The sequence below is a fragment of the Fistularia commersonii genome, chromosome 10, assembly GCF_037954325.1.
Source record: "Fistularia commersonii isolate RoL2024-O1a breed Wild chromosome 10, RoL_Fcom_v1.0, whole genome shotgun sequence".
Taxonomy (NCBI): Eukaryota; Metazoa; Chordata; class Actinopteri; order Syngnathiformes; family Fistulariidae; genus Fistularia; species Fistularia commersonii.
Window position 1 is genome coordinate 8,070,254 of NC_141293.1, and position 14,964 is coordinate 8,085,217.

The following is a 14,964-nucleotide window of genomic DNA, read 5'->3' on the forward strand; positions in this document are numbered from 1 at the left end:
ACACACACACACACACACACACTCAAAAACAAAAAAACAAAATTAGCTTTGAGGGACAAAAGTGCTCAAATCGGTGCAGCCCCCCCCCCCCTCCCCCTCCCGACAACCGTTAAGAAAACACCCTCACCAATTAGCAGCACATAGAACTTAGCGCTCCAACCACCTGCCAGAAACTGACCTAGTGGGAAAAACATAGACTGACCCCCGAAAGCCCCCCCCTCGAAATGTCTACAGGTAATACAAAGGGGAGAAAATACAGAGCGGCGGCACCAGTAGTCCCCCTTAAAAAAAAAAAAAGTGATGTTGTGGTAGCAGTTCGTGCCTTCGTTGCGAGGCTGGGTGGGGGTTTAGAGGAAGGAGGGGGCGACGTGGAACGACACTCTTTGCAAAATACTTGAGAAAATGACCGCTCCTCTTCTTCGCTGGGTTGGCGGGGGTGGGGGGGAAGGAGTCTGGTGGAAGGCTTCTGTCATGTCCGCTGACAGGAAGTGTAGTCTTACACAAACACATCACACTAATATGTATATATATATATATATATATATATAAATATATATATATACACATATATAAAATCTTTGCCATCCTCCACTCACGTCCTGAAAGGGCCCTCGAGTGTTCGATATAGGCGTTGAGATTTATTTATTATTATGTGGGATTCAGTGTCGTCTCCTGGAAGAGAGACAAAAAAAACAGATGCTTAGGGACAAAAACTTGGGCGTTTCTTTCCCCCTGTATGCTTTTAATAAAAAAAAAAAAAAAAAAAAGTGATTTGGTGTAGCGTTGATATTAGCGCACTAGCCACTCACTCCAACTGAATCCCTCCACTTGTTTTAGACCGTTCCAAATTCAAATTCCCTAAAGAGAATCGTCGATAAAGCGACTCTTCAGCCCTTTAAATTGGGGAGCTTCTTCAATCTACGGTGAAAAATTCCATTCTTTCATCTCGGAATCCTGAGTTTAAAGGGACGAACGCGAAGGATTCCGGGCTTTGTTTGAAGGCCCTGTGATGCGTTTGTGAATCTTCCACAGCGTGGGAACATACCTGAGTCGTCTTGGTCGCGGCAGCGGGAGGGAGAGGGGGGTCGTGGGTCCCATGAGTCAGTCGAAGGGATGCTCGGGGCAGCAGGGCTTCACCTTGGACCAGGAGTCAATGCAGCTGCAAGGGAAGCGAGCCCGGGGGTTACTGCACTGCTCTAGAAATAGCATTTTTGACTCCTATTTACTAGATTCAAGGGCATGTCCAAAAGATCTGAAGGTTCTAGTTGGGTGGTGTTTCTTCCTTGTATGTCCATGGGGTTCAGAATTTAGGTATCACATTCAAGGGAGGGCACGACCTCCTTCTCAGGAAACAACCCATCCGGGTTCCCTCGGACTCGAGGAAGCCACGCTCACGGCCGCCATTTTCCAAATCTGCTTTTCACGCCGCAACAGCGTCAGTGTGTGCGCATGGCTGGCCGGAGTGTGACACGCATTTCTGATTTCGTTTTGTCCCCCCCTCGCGCAGATGACCCTTGGTCATGTCTGTCAGGGTGCTGGCGGTTACCTCTTATGGTAGACACAGAGGCAGGCCAGCCTGGCGATGGTCTCCCCCTGGAGCAGATCCTCCAAACAGATTGAGCACTCGCCACTGTCTTTGCTGAGCACATCCGCTGTAAGCACACACACAGCATTTGTAAGCACCGGAAAAGCGGCTGCCGATGCCTGTGAGAGCCAGGTACTGACTGTTGTATGGCAGGGGAGGAGACGTGAGGCAGCTCAGCAGGTGGTCCTCGATGCGACCCCCCGGGAACGGCTTGGAGCAGAAGGGACAGCGGATACCTGCAGCAGGGCAAAATGAAAAACCCGGGATCAGCGCGGTGTCACGTTGGGACATAAATGATGGATGGCGCTTGCGTCGCAGTTCCGGGGATCAGCGTGAAATACAATCGGACTGCCGCGGCGCCTGCTCCATCGGCGTACTTGACTCCTGCTGGCTTGTGGGCTCCACCGTGGACCAGGGAATGGCTCCTCGTTGGCCTACAACTCCCCCGACCTAACCCCCCCTTCATCTCTGAGCTGCTGCCAGCAGCAGGCAACCATGTCGAGTTTTGACCCATTTCCCTACACTTGCCAGAGGGCTGGCCCGGGAAAACCCGCCGCGCCGTGGTGTTTTGGCTTGGGGTGTCACGTTTGCACATTTCTGTGTTTCCCCCGATTATATAATCCTGAAGGAGCATATGTGTGTGTGTGTGTGTGTGTGTAGTCTGCCATCCCAATGGACCCAGGCGGGAGGCACAGTTGGTCTACCGCCGTTCTGTTTGTGTCAGAAATAACCCATCAGGGACCACACTCACCGGCCATGTGACACCACAATGTGTGTGTGTGTATGTGTGTCACCACTTCCAGTTACACCAACACAATAGGCTCTGTGACAATTTCAGACATCTTAAAGCACAGGAGACGAGATTATCTCAGCAGGAATGAAAATCCACCCCCCACCCCCAGCCCAATAATCCATCTTAATTAGGATGGCGGATATTTCAATAATTTAATAGTGTGACCCGAGATAAACTCCCCAGGCTCTTGCAGCAACAGGGATATTCCATTACAACCCTGACATCAGATAATATTTTCAACGTTTACTAGGTGACAGATGTCAGTGTCCACAATACAATCGATAGAACAGAATTTAATGTCATTTTATTAATGAATGGTAGCCGATATAAGGCGAACTGTTTTGGAATCCTTGCGTGCAAACGTGCAAACACAACCCGGCCCTGCAGGGCTGGACCAACGTGTAACGTTTTGAGAATAGTCGACAGATTTAAAGAATAATATGAAAATGCGTGTTGATGTTTAGCGTTGCGGATGTTTTTACTCACTGCCATGGCGGTTGTTGACCCGGTAGAGGCCGATCCACGCCTCGGACACCGGCCGCTGGTGCGCCCCCCGGACCCGGGTGGATCGAGCGCCAACGCTGCGGGCGGACGAGTGCCGATTTCCGGGCAGCCGCTCGGAAAAAGTGCGGTGGGGCGTGCGGCCTGTCTCCTCTCCGGGCTGGTGCTCCCCGTCGACGGGGGCTTCCGGGCTTATATTCCCGTCCTCGTCGGGCTTCCCCTCGCTGGTGTCGTCGTCCGCGGGCGTCGCGGGGCTAACGCTAGCCGGGACGCTGTGGCGCTCGGCGGGGCTGCCGTCGGCGCTCGCCCCGTGCTGCCCCAAGTCCGAGTCGCTGCCTTCCTCCGAGCGGCTCCGGTTGGCCTCCGTGTCCTCGAAACTCCCAGAGAAGTCCACCATGAGACTGGTGGGCCTCGAGCAGCGGGGTCGCCGATACGAGTCCCGCTTGGCGCCGTCTTTCCCGAACGCGGTGGGGACCTGGTCCTCCTGGAGGCGGCTGGCTCTCGTCCCCATAGCTAGCAAGCGGGCTAATTCAACAGGCTAGCCGGGGGAGGGGAAGGGGGAGAGGGGGGCTGGCTCGGACCGAATCGCGGCGGTACGACGACCTCGAAACCTCTCGCTATCCCAGTTGGAACAATTTTCAAAACCGGTTAAGGTTCTCCGGCGAGGAGAGACGTAGGGAGGGCGACGATCTCCGATTCTGTTCGTTCGTTGACGTCAATCCGTCCTCGCCGTCCACATTTTCCTCCCGTTATGACGTAATGTTCTCCCTGCTGCAGCGGAAGTAGAGCCGCTCACTTCCGCTTTTTTTTTAAACCCACCTTCGCCACCGTACACCGACAGTTACGGTAACGCCGACGTGTTTCTCACCACGGACGAATAACGACTTTATTTCTAAATATCTTTTATAACGCGCACAGGTGAAGTGTGCGTCTTTGCATAATTGCATTTTGCTGCTACGGGTACTGAGGGATTATATTTCGAAACCGTTCGACGGAGGTTTGCCCGTATTATGGTCATTACGATAGAAAGAAAAATCGCGCGCACGTACCGTTATTAACCAATCAGCGCCCTTCGCATAAAAGTACCAGGAAGAATGAAACCACAAGGGTCCAAACTGCATCCGGGGTGAGAGTAATCTGGATTACGATTTGTTGGAAATTCACTGGAATTATCTCTGTTTGCCTTATCGCCCTGTTTCAGATGGATGGGAAAAGTTGAAGTTTAGGCGATTTTGAGAGCTTTAGAGGGAAGGAACAATTTGCTTCTTTTCCTTTGGGCTGCTCCCTTCAGGAGTTAATCATCTTCTTCCATCTACCACTGCACTCTCATGCATACAAACTTCCAGTCATTATCACTCTATTCAGAAATATCCTCTTGCCTTCCTCTAGTCTTCCAGCCTGGCAGTTCCAACCATCCTTCTACCCAGATCTTTACTATGCCTCCTTTGTCCATGTCCAAACCATCTCAGTCTGACTTTTATCTGCAGAGCACCTAGCATGTGCGGTTCCTCTGATGGACCCATTCTTGATCATCTCCCCTAATTCCCAAAAAGAACCACCACACCATGTCTACTGCCTCCATCTCTGCCTCCTTAATCCTCCTCGGTGTCTCTAAACCAGGCAACATGGCTGCTCTCATATCCGTCTTTTACACCTTTCCTTTTATTGTGGCTTTCTCCACCTGTTCCAAACTGCTCCACTGCTCTGGACTGTTGACCCTCAATAGTCAAAATCCTCCACCATCTTTATCTCCACTCCCTGTGGCCTTCTACTTGGGTTCCTTTCATTCACACCCATGTATTCTGTCTTGCTGCGGCTAACCTTCATCAACGTTCCTACACGTTCCTACACGTTCCTACACCTGCTCACAGCTCTCTCCATAGACCACAATCTCATCTGCAAATGATCACAGTCTGTGGAAATTCCTGTTTAACCTAATCCTGTTAATTTCTGTTAACCTGTGCATTGCCATGGCAAAGAAGAAGGTGTTCAAACTGACCCCTGATGCACTCCAACCTCCACTTTAAACTCCTCTGTTATGTCCACGTCACACCTTGCCACCGTCTCAGTCATGTCCTGCACCACGTTAACATAACCCTATATAGACATGAAGGTCTATATAACATAGCCTCATCAGACTGGGACTGTCCCTTGTGCAACCTGAACTTCTTCTTTTGGCTTTTCCCTTCAGGGGACACCACAGCGAATCAACCTTCTCGATCTAACCCTATTCTCTGTATCCTCCTCTCTCACACCAACTTAAACTACTGATGATTTTTAAAAAAATACTGGAAATATTATGTTGTATTGGTTTTGTCCCCCTAAAAATGTGGACATAGCTGTATGCAAGTCAAAATCAGGATACCAAAGCAAATGAAGAGTTAATATGAAGTGCACCCATGAATACAAGGAGTACGATGTAAGAATCCAGACAGGATATTACACGAGAAATAAAAAACTCTTATCTTAATGAGTAAAACAGGAACAATAGAACAATTCTCATCTGGATTCCAGCATTTGGAAGGGAAGACAGGGCGGATGCGGGGAGTTGAGTGACAAAGAAAAGCAGGTGATTCAGTGGAGGTGGAGGGGAACAGATGACATCTGATAGGAAAAACATGATTGAACTAGAAATTAAAACGAAGCCAGCGAGGGGCCGGAGAAAGAAAAACCAAAAGTAGATCATAAAAGATCATCTTGACAACATCATGTCAAGGGGTAGCAATACGGAGTATTTTGTAAACATGCAAATATCTTCAGCAGTAAAACATGTGAGCTATATAAAACAAACAGACTCAGAAGAATAGAATAGAAAAGAGAATTCCTTTAATCATCAATGGGAAAATATCAATTCACACACAGCAGAAAGTGGATAGTGCAATAGAGATAGTGAATAATGTACAACAGTGAGATATATAACAATCAGAAAAAAGTAGAAAATAGAAATTAAAATAAGAAATAAAAATAAAGACTACAAACAGTGTAAATATGGACTTGGGCCGGTTGAGTTTACTGACAAATCTGTGAAAAGTACGGACTTTCAACAAGAAGTTATTAACTTAAACGTAGAGCTCGAGGAATGCAGAAGTGTTGTGTTCACAACCTCCTCGGATTTCCCCATTTCGTTGCGACATTTTGTATATTTTTTTCTCTCCCGCGACAGGCGACGTGAGAAACCCGTTACTCCGACGCCACGTGAATGCAGCACGTTACGCAGCTGTTCGAACAAGGAAGTTTACGGGAAATCAACAGCACCGGGGCTTGTTTTTGGTTTTGGTTTTCTTGCTCTTAGACCCCCCAAAAATAAACCGGCGATCTCGGAACGGAGCTGATATCAAACGTCACGACGCAGATTTCCAGGAAGGGCCCGCCTATTGTCGCGGTGAGTCAAAGGCGGTGCACTTGGAGGCTCTTTTCATAAAAAAATAAAATAAAATAAATGAAAATAAAGCACATACTCCTGCGGAATCACGACTGTCCCCCACTGAGTTAAATAAAAAATTGAGTTCCGAAGAAAATCGAGTTTCTGACACTCCCTACTGTGCAGGTGATAATTGTTTTTTGGTGAAATATATATTTAAATATAATATTCCCCACTGAAATTAGGAAGGGGCTTGTTCTAGTTTGAGTAATCCTTTGGAATTTGTTCCTCCTGTACAAGTATTTTTTTAATTCTTTTTTTTTTTTTTTTTACAATTACTTTATTCGTTTTGAGATGTGATATACTTAGATGGAAATAATTTATTTTTATTTATTTAAGTTGTTTGAGTTTTATTTTAATTATTTGTACCACATGCATGCCCCAACAGCCCTCACAGATGTGATTTTTCCTCAGAATATTATTTTAAATTTACTCATCATGGCATGTCCTCCACCGTGGACTTTGTTCATGCTTCGTGGACGACTTGTCATAGGCCGACACACCCTGGTCTCCTGTTCAAACAGTGGAAGGAATGCTGTCAAGTCGCCTTATCAGATGTGTCGGTGTTGTTTTGTTCCAGGGATGAAGGCGCTGACCCTGTTGCAGACCCCCATGGAGCTTAGGGACACCCCAGGGGGGGGGAGCTTGAGTTCCAACTACTCTCCGCCATGTGTGGAGAATAAGCTCCTGTTGGCGACCCCGTCCCTGATGCTCCTGACAACCTCCAGTTGCCCAGCCCTGCAACCCACTGGCCTCTCCTCCACCTCCTCCACCCTCCTTCCCGTGGTCTCTCCCCTCCTCAGCACCCAGAACAGGCTCCTGAACGCCTCCAACTTTCTGACTCCAGCGAACACCATCCTGACTTCGGCCCCCCTGCTGAGTGGCCTCTCCCAGCCGCCGTCTTTCCTCCTCCGCCCTCCTGGTCTGGATGGTGGCGCAAAGAGGGAGGTGGCAGAAGATACAGGTGGAGAGGAAGTCTCCCAGGCGAGTGTGGTACATCCACTACTCATTTGGGGGAAAAAAAAGCAAGATTGTTATTTGGAGTTTTAAAAGGAAGCCTGACTGGAAGGACAAATCGGCATAAATAGGTTTAATCTGTTAAAAAAGCATGGACAATTGTTATTTCTTTAAAAATGACAATTTATAACACATATTCTAAGCTGTTGGTGCAGCCATTGTTTTACTAGCATGCTAGGTTGATGCCGTACATGGGTTCCATTGTGTTAACTTTTGCGTTCCGCTAGTGCTAACTTTTGCTAAACAGAATACAACAATAGTACCACATTGGGCTGCTTCAGAGGGCTCCAAGGAGATTCTGGTGCACTGTTTGGTGACTGGGGTGGGGTGGGGGCAGCAGCATTGGGTGCATGCAGTGGGGATGGTGACCTCAACTTGAGATGTTGTGGATCAGCGGAAGGAATACTATTCAGGCCTCCTCAATCCCAAGGACATGCATGCCAATGAGGAAGCAGAGTCAGGGGATGTGTGGGTTGACTCCTATTTCTTGGGCTGAAATTGCCGAGATAGTCACAGTGCTCCTTGGTTGTAGTTCCCCTGGATTCCTTAAGGCTCTGGATGTTGTAGGGCTGTCCTGGTTGACACTCTTCTGCAACATCTCGTGGAAGGCGGCGGCAGTGCTGCTGGATAGGCAGACTGTGGTGATGATCCCTCTTTAAAAAGGGGGATCGGAGGGTGTGCTCCAACTGCAGGAGGGTCACTCAGAAAAAAACAGGTACATAGGGTAACTTATAAGAACGGAGGTAGGAGCACACGCGTAGACTACATCTTGTATAGAGGAAGTAACTTAAAAGAGATTAGTGACTGCGGTTAGCAAAGAAGAAGTGGGAAACAGGAGTACAAGAGTACAGGGAGATACAGCACAAGGTAAAGATAGAGGTAGCAAAGGCAAAGCAAAGGGCGTATGATGACTTGTATGCTTGGTTAGACAGTAAGGAGGGAGAGAATGATCTATACATAAGGATAGAGAGGGAAATGTATTGACATACTAGAACAGTGATGGGGAGAGTGAAAGAGTACTTTGAAGAGCTGCTGAATGCAGAAAACTAAAGAGAGGCAAGGGTAGAAGAGATGACTATTCTAGACCACAAAGAAGCAGAAATTAGTAAAAGTGAAATGAAGAAGGCATTGAAGAGGATGAAGAGTAGAAAAGCAGTTGGTCATGATGATATACCTGTGGAGGTGTGGAAGTGTCTAGGAGTGGCAGTGGTAGAGTTTCTGACTAGATTATTCAACAGGATCTTAGAGAGTGAGAAGATGCCTGAAGAATGGAGACAAAGTGTGATGGTGCCCATTTTTAAGAATAAGGGGGGTGTGTAGAATTGCAGCAACTATGGAGGGATGAAGTTAATGAGCCATACAATGAAGTTATGGGAAAGTGTAGTGAAAACTAGACTGAGAGCAGAAGTCAGCATTTGTGAACAGCAGTATGGCTTCATGCTATAGATGCAGTATTTGCTTTGAGAATGCTAATAGAGAAGCACAGAGAAGGCCAGAGGGAGCTGCATTGTGTTTTTGTTGACCCAGAAAAAGCATACGACAGGGTGTCAAGAGAGGAACTCTGTAGGACATGTAGGCTAGCTGTGAGACAGTGGTGCAGTGCGCTGTAGGGGTAACAGAGAAGTTCAAGGTGAAGGTGGGACTCCATCAGGGATCAGCTCTGAGCTTCTTCTTGTTTGCAATGGTGATGGACAGGCTGACAGATGAGGCTCTACAGGAATTGCGATGGACCATGATGTTTTCAGATGACATTGTGATCTGTAGTCTGCAGGGAACAGGTTGAGGAAAATCTAGAGAGGTGGAGGTATGCACTGGAAAGGAGAGGAATGAAGGTTAGTTGTTAGTTGTGTTATGTGTGTGAATGAGAGGAACTCGGGTAGAGCGGTGAGGCTACAGGGAGTGGAGATCAAGATGTTGAAGGATTTCAGGTACTTGGAGTCAACAGTCCAGAGCAACGGAGAGTGTGGAAAAGAGGTGACGAGACGGGTTCAAGCAGGTTGGAATGAGTGGAGAAAAGACCATCAGCCAGAATGGAAGGAAAGGTGTGCAAGACAGTGGTGAGACCAGCGATGCTGTATGGCATAGAAACAGTTACAGTGACAAAAAGACGGGAGGCAGAGCTAGAGGTCGCTGAGATGAAGATGCAAAGGTTCTCTTCGGGAGTGACCAGGATGGATAGAATCAGTAATGAGTCTATCAGAGGAACAGCACATGTTTAGATGTTTTGGGGAGAAGGTCAGAGAAGCCAGACTGAGATGGTTCAGTAATGTATAGAGGAAGGATAGTGAATATATTGGTAGACGGATGCTGGAATTGGAGAGCTGCGAGGCAGGAGGTCTTGAGGAAGAACAAAGAGAAGATTTATGGACGTAGTGAGAGAGGATACATGATACATGAGAGATGGAGAAGGTTGATTCACTGTGACGACCCCTGAAGGGAAAAGCCGAAAGGAGAAGAAGAAGAAGCTGCAGTTGGCACAAATTTTGATTAAATATAATATGATATATAATATAACCCATATAACCCATATAATATAACATATAATAACATTTTGGTTACTAGGGATCCTTTAAAGACTTGCTAATGTTGCTATTTCTTGGACAAGCAGTGTTCTCCAGAAGATGAGGAGGAGGAGGAGGAGGAGATGGTGCCTGACGAAGGTGAGACACTGCTCATGGAGGCGCCCGTCCTGCATGGTTGTGACGGGCAGGAAGACAAGCATGCTGCAGCCAGTGTGCAAGAGGAGTTCACCGAGATGGATGGGACAAAGGAAAGGGCCATAAAGGAGATGGAACACCAGAAGGTAACGTGTTAAACCAGCGTGGGAATGTTGAGGTTTGCAGCCACTGTGGCAGCTTGACGCCTGAGGGGTATCCATCTTCTCCTTGGGTCTGTGTGGGGTTCCTCCGGGTTCCCTTACAGTCCAAAACCATGCATGTTTGGGGCAGGCATCCGTGGGGCAGAATGGTGCAGGAGGTAGAGCAATTGTCTTTGGTACCAAACATTCCTTGGTCGATTCCCAGCTCTTCCTAGTGTGTCGAAGTGTTGTTGAGCAAGACACCGAACCCCTAACTGCTCCCCTGGCGCTGGTCAGCCTACTGCTCATGGTTCATCCATGATGGGTTAATTGTGCGAATTTTCGCACAGGGATTAATAAAGGATAAATTATAATTTTATGTTCAGCAAAGACCTTCAACATCACTGAGCCCCAGGTGAAAGGATAGGAGGAAAAGACGGTGAATGAATAAATGAACGAATTAATGAATTTTAATTTCATTCTCACATTTCTTCTCGTTTATATACGCTTTGATGGCTAATGCTAAGTATTATTAGCGTTCATTCATTCATTTATTATCCATACCGCTTATCCTGAACTCAGTGTTAGAGGAGGTGCAGGAGCCTATCCCAACTATGAATGGGTTAGGGCCGCATTTAGAGGAGTACACACATTTACTCTCATTCACCCATCGTATAGTGACCTACAAAGATTCAGCCTCAGTAGCCATCAATGACCCCTGCCCCCCAAGGGTGGGATGGGGCGGCGTGGCGCAGGGGGTTAGAGCAGTTAGAGCGCTCGTCTTTGCAGAGATTCACGGTTTAATTCCCGGTTCCTCCTTGACCGTCAAAGTGTTGTTTAGCAAGACACTGAGCCCCCAACTGCTCCCCTGGCACTGCTTCTTAGCTGCTTCTGCTCATGGTGCATCCATGATGGGTTAAACACAGTGGTCAAATTTAGCTGCTGTGCTCTATGTATACCTGTATGTGACAATAAAGGCACTTCTTCTAATTTAGAAGTGTTTTATTATTCATGTATTCTTTTTCACGAGATGACGAGACTTCCCTTCCTTTCCTCTTCTCCAGTATCTCCTGCTGAACGCTGTGTGTTGCTCCTTGGTCAACAAGTCCACAGCCCCTGGCCAGAAGGACTGGGATGCTGAGGACAGCATCTGGACCAGGATCACCAACCTGGCGAAGACCATCTCTGAGCCTGACCCGCAGTTTCTTCTCAAGGTGTGTGTCCAGAGGGTTATCTGCTCCTTGAGGATCTGTCCACAGTTATTCCATCTTTTTAAGAAGAAGGTATCTCAGAGGTCACGTTGATCTCAGAGGTCATCATCTTAATTTTGAAGGAGTTCCCTGGTGCATCCACAGTGATTTAACTTAATTTGATTTACATGAACAAATAAGGGGTGTAAAAGCTGACTATCATTCATTCACCAGCCATACGGGTAATCCTGCACACAATGTTGTGCTGGGGCTGGAGCTTATCTCACCTGTCTCTGGGCGAGAAGCAGGGGTTCACCCTGGACCTGTCACTTAAGGAGACAAACAACCATTCACTTATTCATTCACACGTCATATGAAGACATACAACCGTTCGCTCTGTCATTAACACATAATACAGAGACATACACCCATTCAGTCATTCATTCACATGTCATATAAAGATAAACAACCATTCACTCTGTCATCCAGACATCACATAGAGACAACCATTCACTCATACAGGGAGCGGTGGGAGATGGTTGACTCGGTGAAGAGGGGTCTCCGTCTCTATCTGTCCCATGCAGTTGGTTCCCAAAGCTCTGCTCTCAAAAGACTTATTTTTGTTCATTCTAACATTAATACACTGCTCAAAAAAATAAAGGGAACACTTAAAAAACACATCCTAGATCGAAATGAATGTAATATTCTTATGAAATACTTTGCTCTTTACACAGTTGAATGTGCTGACAACAAAATCACACAAAAATGATCAATGGAAATCAATTGTATCAACCCATGGAGGTCTGGATTAGGAATCACACTCAAAATTAAAGTGTAAAAACAAACTCCAGGCTGAACCAACTTTGATGTAATGTCCTTAAAACAAGTCAAAATGAATCTGTGTTGCTTCCTGAGTGGACGCTATGATTTCACAGAAGTGTGATTGACTTGGAGTTACATTGTGTTGTTCAAGTGTTCCCTTTATTTTTTTGAGCAGTATATATTAATTCACCCAGACAGGTCAGATAGGTGTTGCTGCTGTAAGCATCATTGTACCCTGACAGTTGCAACTTTTGCACGTGTTTATACTGTTCATATATTCCTTAAATTCTTTATTTCTGTTTCTTGTTTATAAGTTTGTTTCCTAATACGTAAATGTCTCCCTGCTTGTACATTATTAACTACCTCTGTTGCACTATCCACTTTCTCCTGTGTGTGAATTGAAATTCCCCCACTGTGGAATGGTTACAGGAATATTCTATTTTATCCCCCTCCTACCCAGGTGGCCGTCTACACCCGGCAGGAACTGAACATCCGCATCACGGCCAACTTCCTCCTCGCTCTTGCTGCCAGCCTCCCTGCTGTCAAGTGCCACCTCCGCCGGTATTTCTGCGCCGCCGTGCAGCTGCCGTCCGACTGGCTGGAGGTGGTCCGGATCTACAGCACAGTAAGTCACGGCGCAGATTTGTTACCGTGGGATGTTGCCGTTGAGCACCGGCCTTCTTTCTCCTCCAGTGCTTCAGCCGCTCGCTGCCATCCTGCCTGAAGAAGGCCATGGCTGACAAGTTCAAGCAGTTCGGCGAGTACCAGCTGGCGAAGTACAACACGCGACAACACCGCTGCAAACACAACCGCAATAGACGCGACCGCGAGGTATGCACAGCTTTTGTCTTTGCTCTCGAGACGGAATCGCAATCTTGTTGGTCCACCGCTGCTTTTCTGACAAATCAGAATTTTCAGTAGCGGATGAAGGAAAAGTTGCTAATTGAGATAGCTACCGAAGGATGCTTATATATGTGTTTTTTTTTTTAAATCTAAAAGTCATTGCTAATGCTAATACTCTGTATTTATTAATGCCGTTATTAATACACTTATTTGATTTCCTCCCAGCCTGCAGAGCAACAGGAAAGACTATAGGATCTTGATATGAATGTAAACCCCCACATTTCACTGTCAGACTCCATCTAAAACCTGCAGCTCTAAAGGCTTATCATCATTCATTCATTCATATATTATCCACACAACTTAGATACGACTTGCCCAGATGGTGAATGAGAGGGTGAATGGTTGCATGTTGGAGTTCCATTGACTTCATCCACTGAGTTCAGGATAAAAGGTAGAGATGATGATTGAATGAATATTTACATATATATCATCCATTCACATATACATATATATATATATATACACTGCTCAAAAAAATAAAGGGAACACTTAAAAAAACACATCCTAGATCTAAATGAATGAAATATTCTTATGAAATACTTTGCTCTTTACACAGTTGAATGTGCTGACAACAAAATCACACAAAAATGATCAATGGAAATCATATGTATTAACCCATGGAGGTCTGGATTAGGAATCACACTCAAAATTGAAGTGTAAAAACACAATCCAGGCTGATCCAACTTTGATGTAATGTCCTTAAAACAAGTCAAAATGAATCTGAATTGCTTCCTGAGTGGACACTATGATTTCACAGAAGTGTGATTGACTTGGAGTTACATTGTGTTGTTCAAGCGTTCCCTTTATTTTTTTGAGCAGTATATATACAGAAACCTGGTACAGAAACCTTTGTTGGCAATGACAGAGATCAGACATTTCCTGTAGTTCTTGACCAGGTTTGCACTCACTGCAGCGGGGATTTTGGCCCACTCCTCCATACAGATCTTCTCTAGATCCATCAGGTTTCGGGTCAGTCGCTGGGCAATATGGACTTTCCTCCAAAGATTTTCTATTGGGTTCAGGTCTGGAGACTGGCAAGGCCACTCCAGGACCTTGAGATGCTTCTTACTGAGCCACTCCTTCGTTGCCCTGGCTGTGTGTTTCGGGTCGTCGTCTTGCTGGAAGCCCCAGCCACGACCCATCTTCAAGGCCCTTATTGATGGAAGGATGTTTTGGCCAAGATTTTGTGATACATGGCCTCATCCGTCCTCCCCTCAATACAGTACAGTCGTCCTGTCCACTTTGAATAAAAGCATCCCCAAAGAATGATGTTTCCAGCTCCATGCTTTAGACCAAAAAGCTCTATTTTTGTCTCATCAGACCACATAATGTTCTTCCATTCCTCCTCTGGATCATCCAGATGTGCTGGGTTGAGCAGGGGGACGTTGCGCATTTTACTCCATGATGGCGTAGTGTGTTACTCATGGTTTTCTTTGCGACTATGGTCCCAGCTCTTTTTAGGTCATTGACCAGGTCCAGCCGTGTAGCTGTGGGCTGATCCCTCACCTTTCTCATAATCATTAATGCCCCGCTAGGTGAGATCTTGCCCCAGACTGAGGAAGATTGACCGTCATCTTGAACTTCTTCCATTTTCTTATAATTGTGCCAACAGTTGTTGCCTTCTCACCAAACTGCTTGCCCATTGTCCTGTAGCCCATCTCAGCCTTTTGCAGGGCTACAACTTTATCCCTGATGTCCTTACACAGCTCTTTGGTCTTGGCCATTGTGGAGAGGTTGGAGTTTGTTTAAGTGTGTGGACTGGTGTCTCTTATACACGTAACCAGTTCAAACTGGTGCAGTTAATACAGGTAATGAGTGGAGAACAGGAGGGTTTCTTAAAGAAGAACTAATAGGTCTGTGAGAGCAGTAATTCTTACTGGTTTGTTGGTGATTAAATACTTATGTCATGCAATGACTTGTATGTAAATGTGTAGT

The 14,964-nt window shown here is 46.4% G+C and overlaps 2 protein-coding genes across 10 annotated transcripts in view; one reads left to right on the forward strand and one right to left on the reverse strand.

Annotated features, from left to right (window-relative positions):
• On the reverse strand, positions 1-3,638 carry LOC147230255 (uncharacterized). Of its 2 annotated transcripts, XR_015106683.1 has the most exons (5): positions 2,865-3,638; positions 1,726-1,821; positions 1,547-1,652; positions 1,046-1,159; positions 1-672 (listed from the first exon to the last, which is right to left on the reverse strand). XR_015106683.1 is itself a non-coding variant. In XM_086153535.1 (4 exons), exons 1-4 carry the CDS (start codon positions 3,388-3,390, stop codon positions 1,102-1,104), a joined length of 786 nt encoding a protein of 261 aa, XP_086009661.1. In that variant the 5' UTR covers positions 3,391-3,638; the 3' UTR covers positions 726-1,101. The 2 variants fall into 2 exon arrangements, 1 of the variants encoding a protein (XP_086009661.1); XM_086153535.1 differs by lacking the exon at positions 1-672 and having other exon boundaries at positions 726-1,159.
• Positions 3,639-6,108: 2,470 nt separating this feature from the next.
• tep1 (telomerase-associated protein 1) overlaps positions 6,109-14,964 on the forward strand; it is a 36,233-nt gene continuing 27,377 nt past the window's right edge. For all 8 annotated transcript variants that reach the window (XM_086153537.1, XM_086153539.1, XM_086153536.1 and 5 more), the window contains exons 1-6: positions 6,109-6,261; positions 6,881-7,284; positions 9,926-10,120; positions 11,179-11,328; positions 12,587-12,751; positions 12,820-12,957. In XM_086153537.1, coding sequence (XP_086009663.1) covers positions 6,883-7,284; positions 9,926-10,120; positions 11,179-11,328; positions 12,587-12,751; positions 12,820-12,957 — 1,050 coding nt within the window. In that variant the 5' untranslated portion in view covers positions 6,109-6,261; positions 6,881-6,882. The remainder of the gene's footprint in view (positions 6,262-6,880; positions 7,285-9,925; positions 10,121-11,178; positions 11,329-12,586; positions 12,752-12,819; positions 12,958-14,964) is intronic.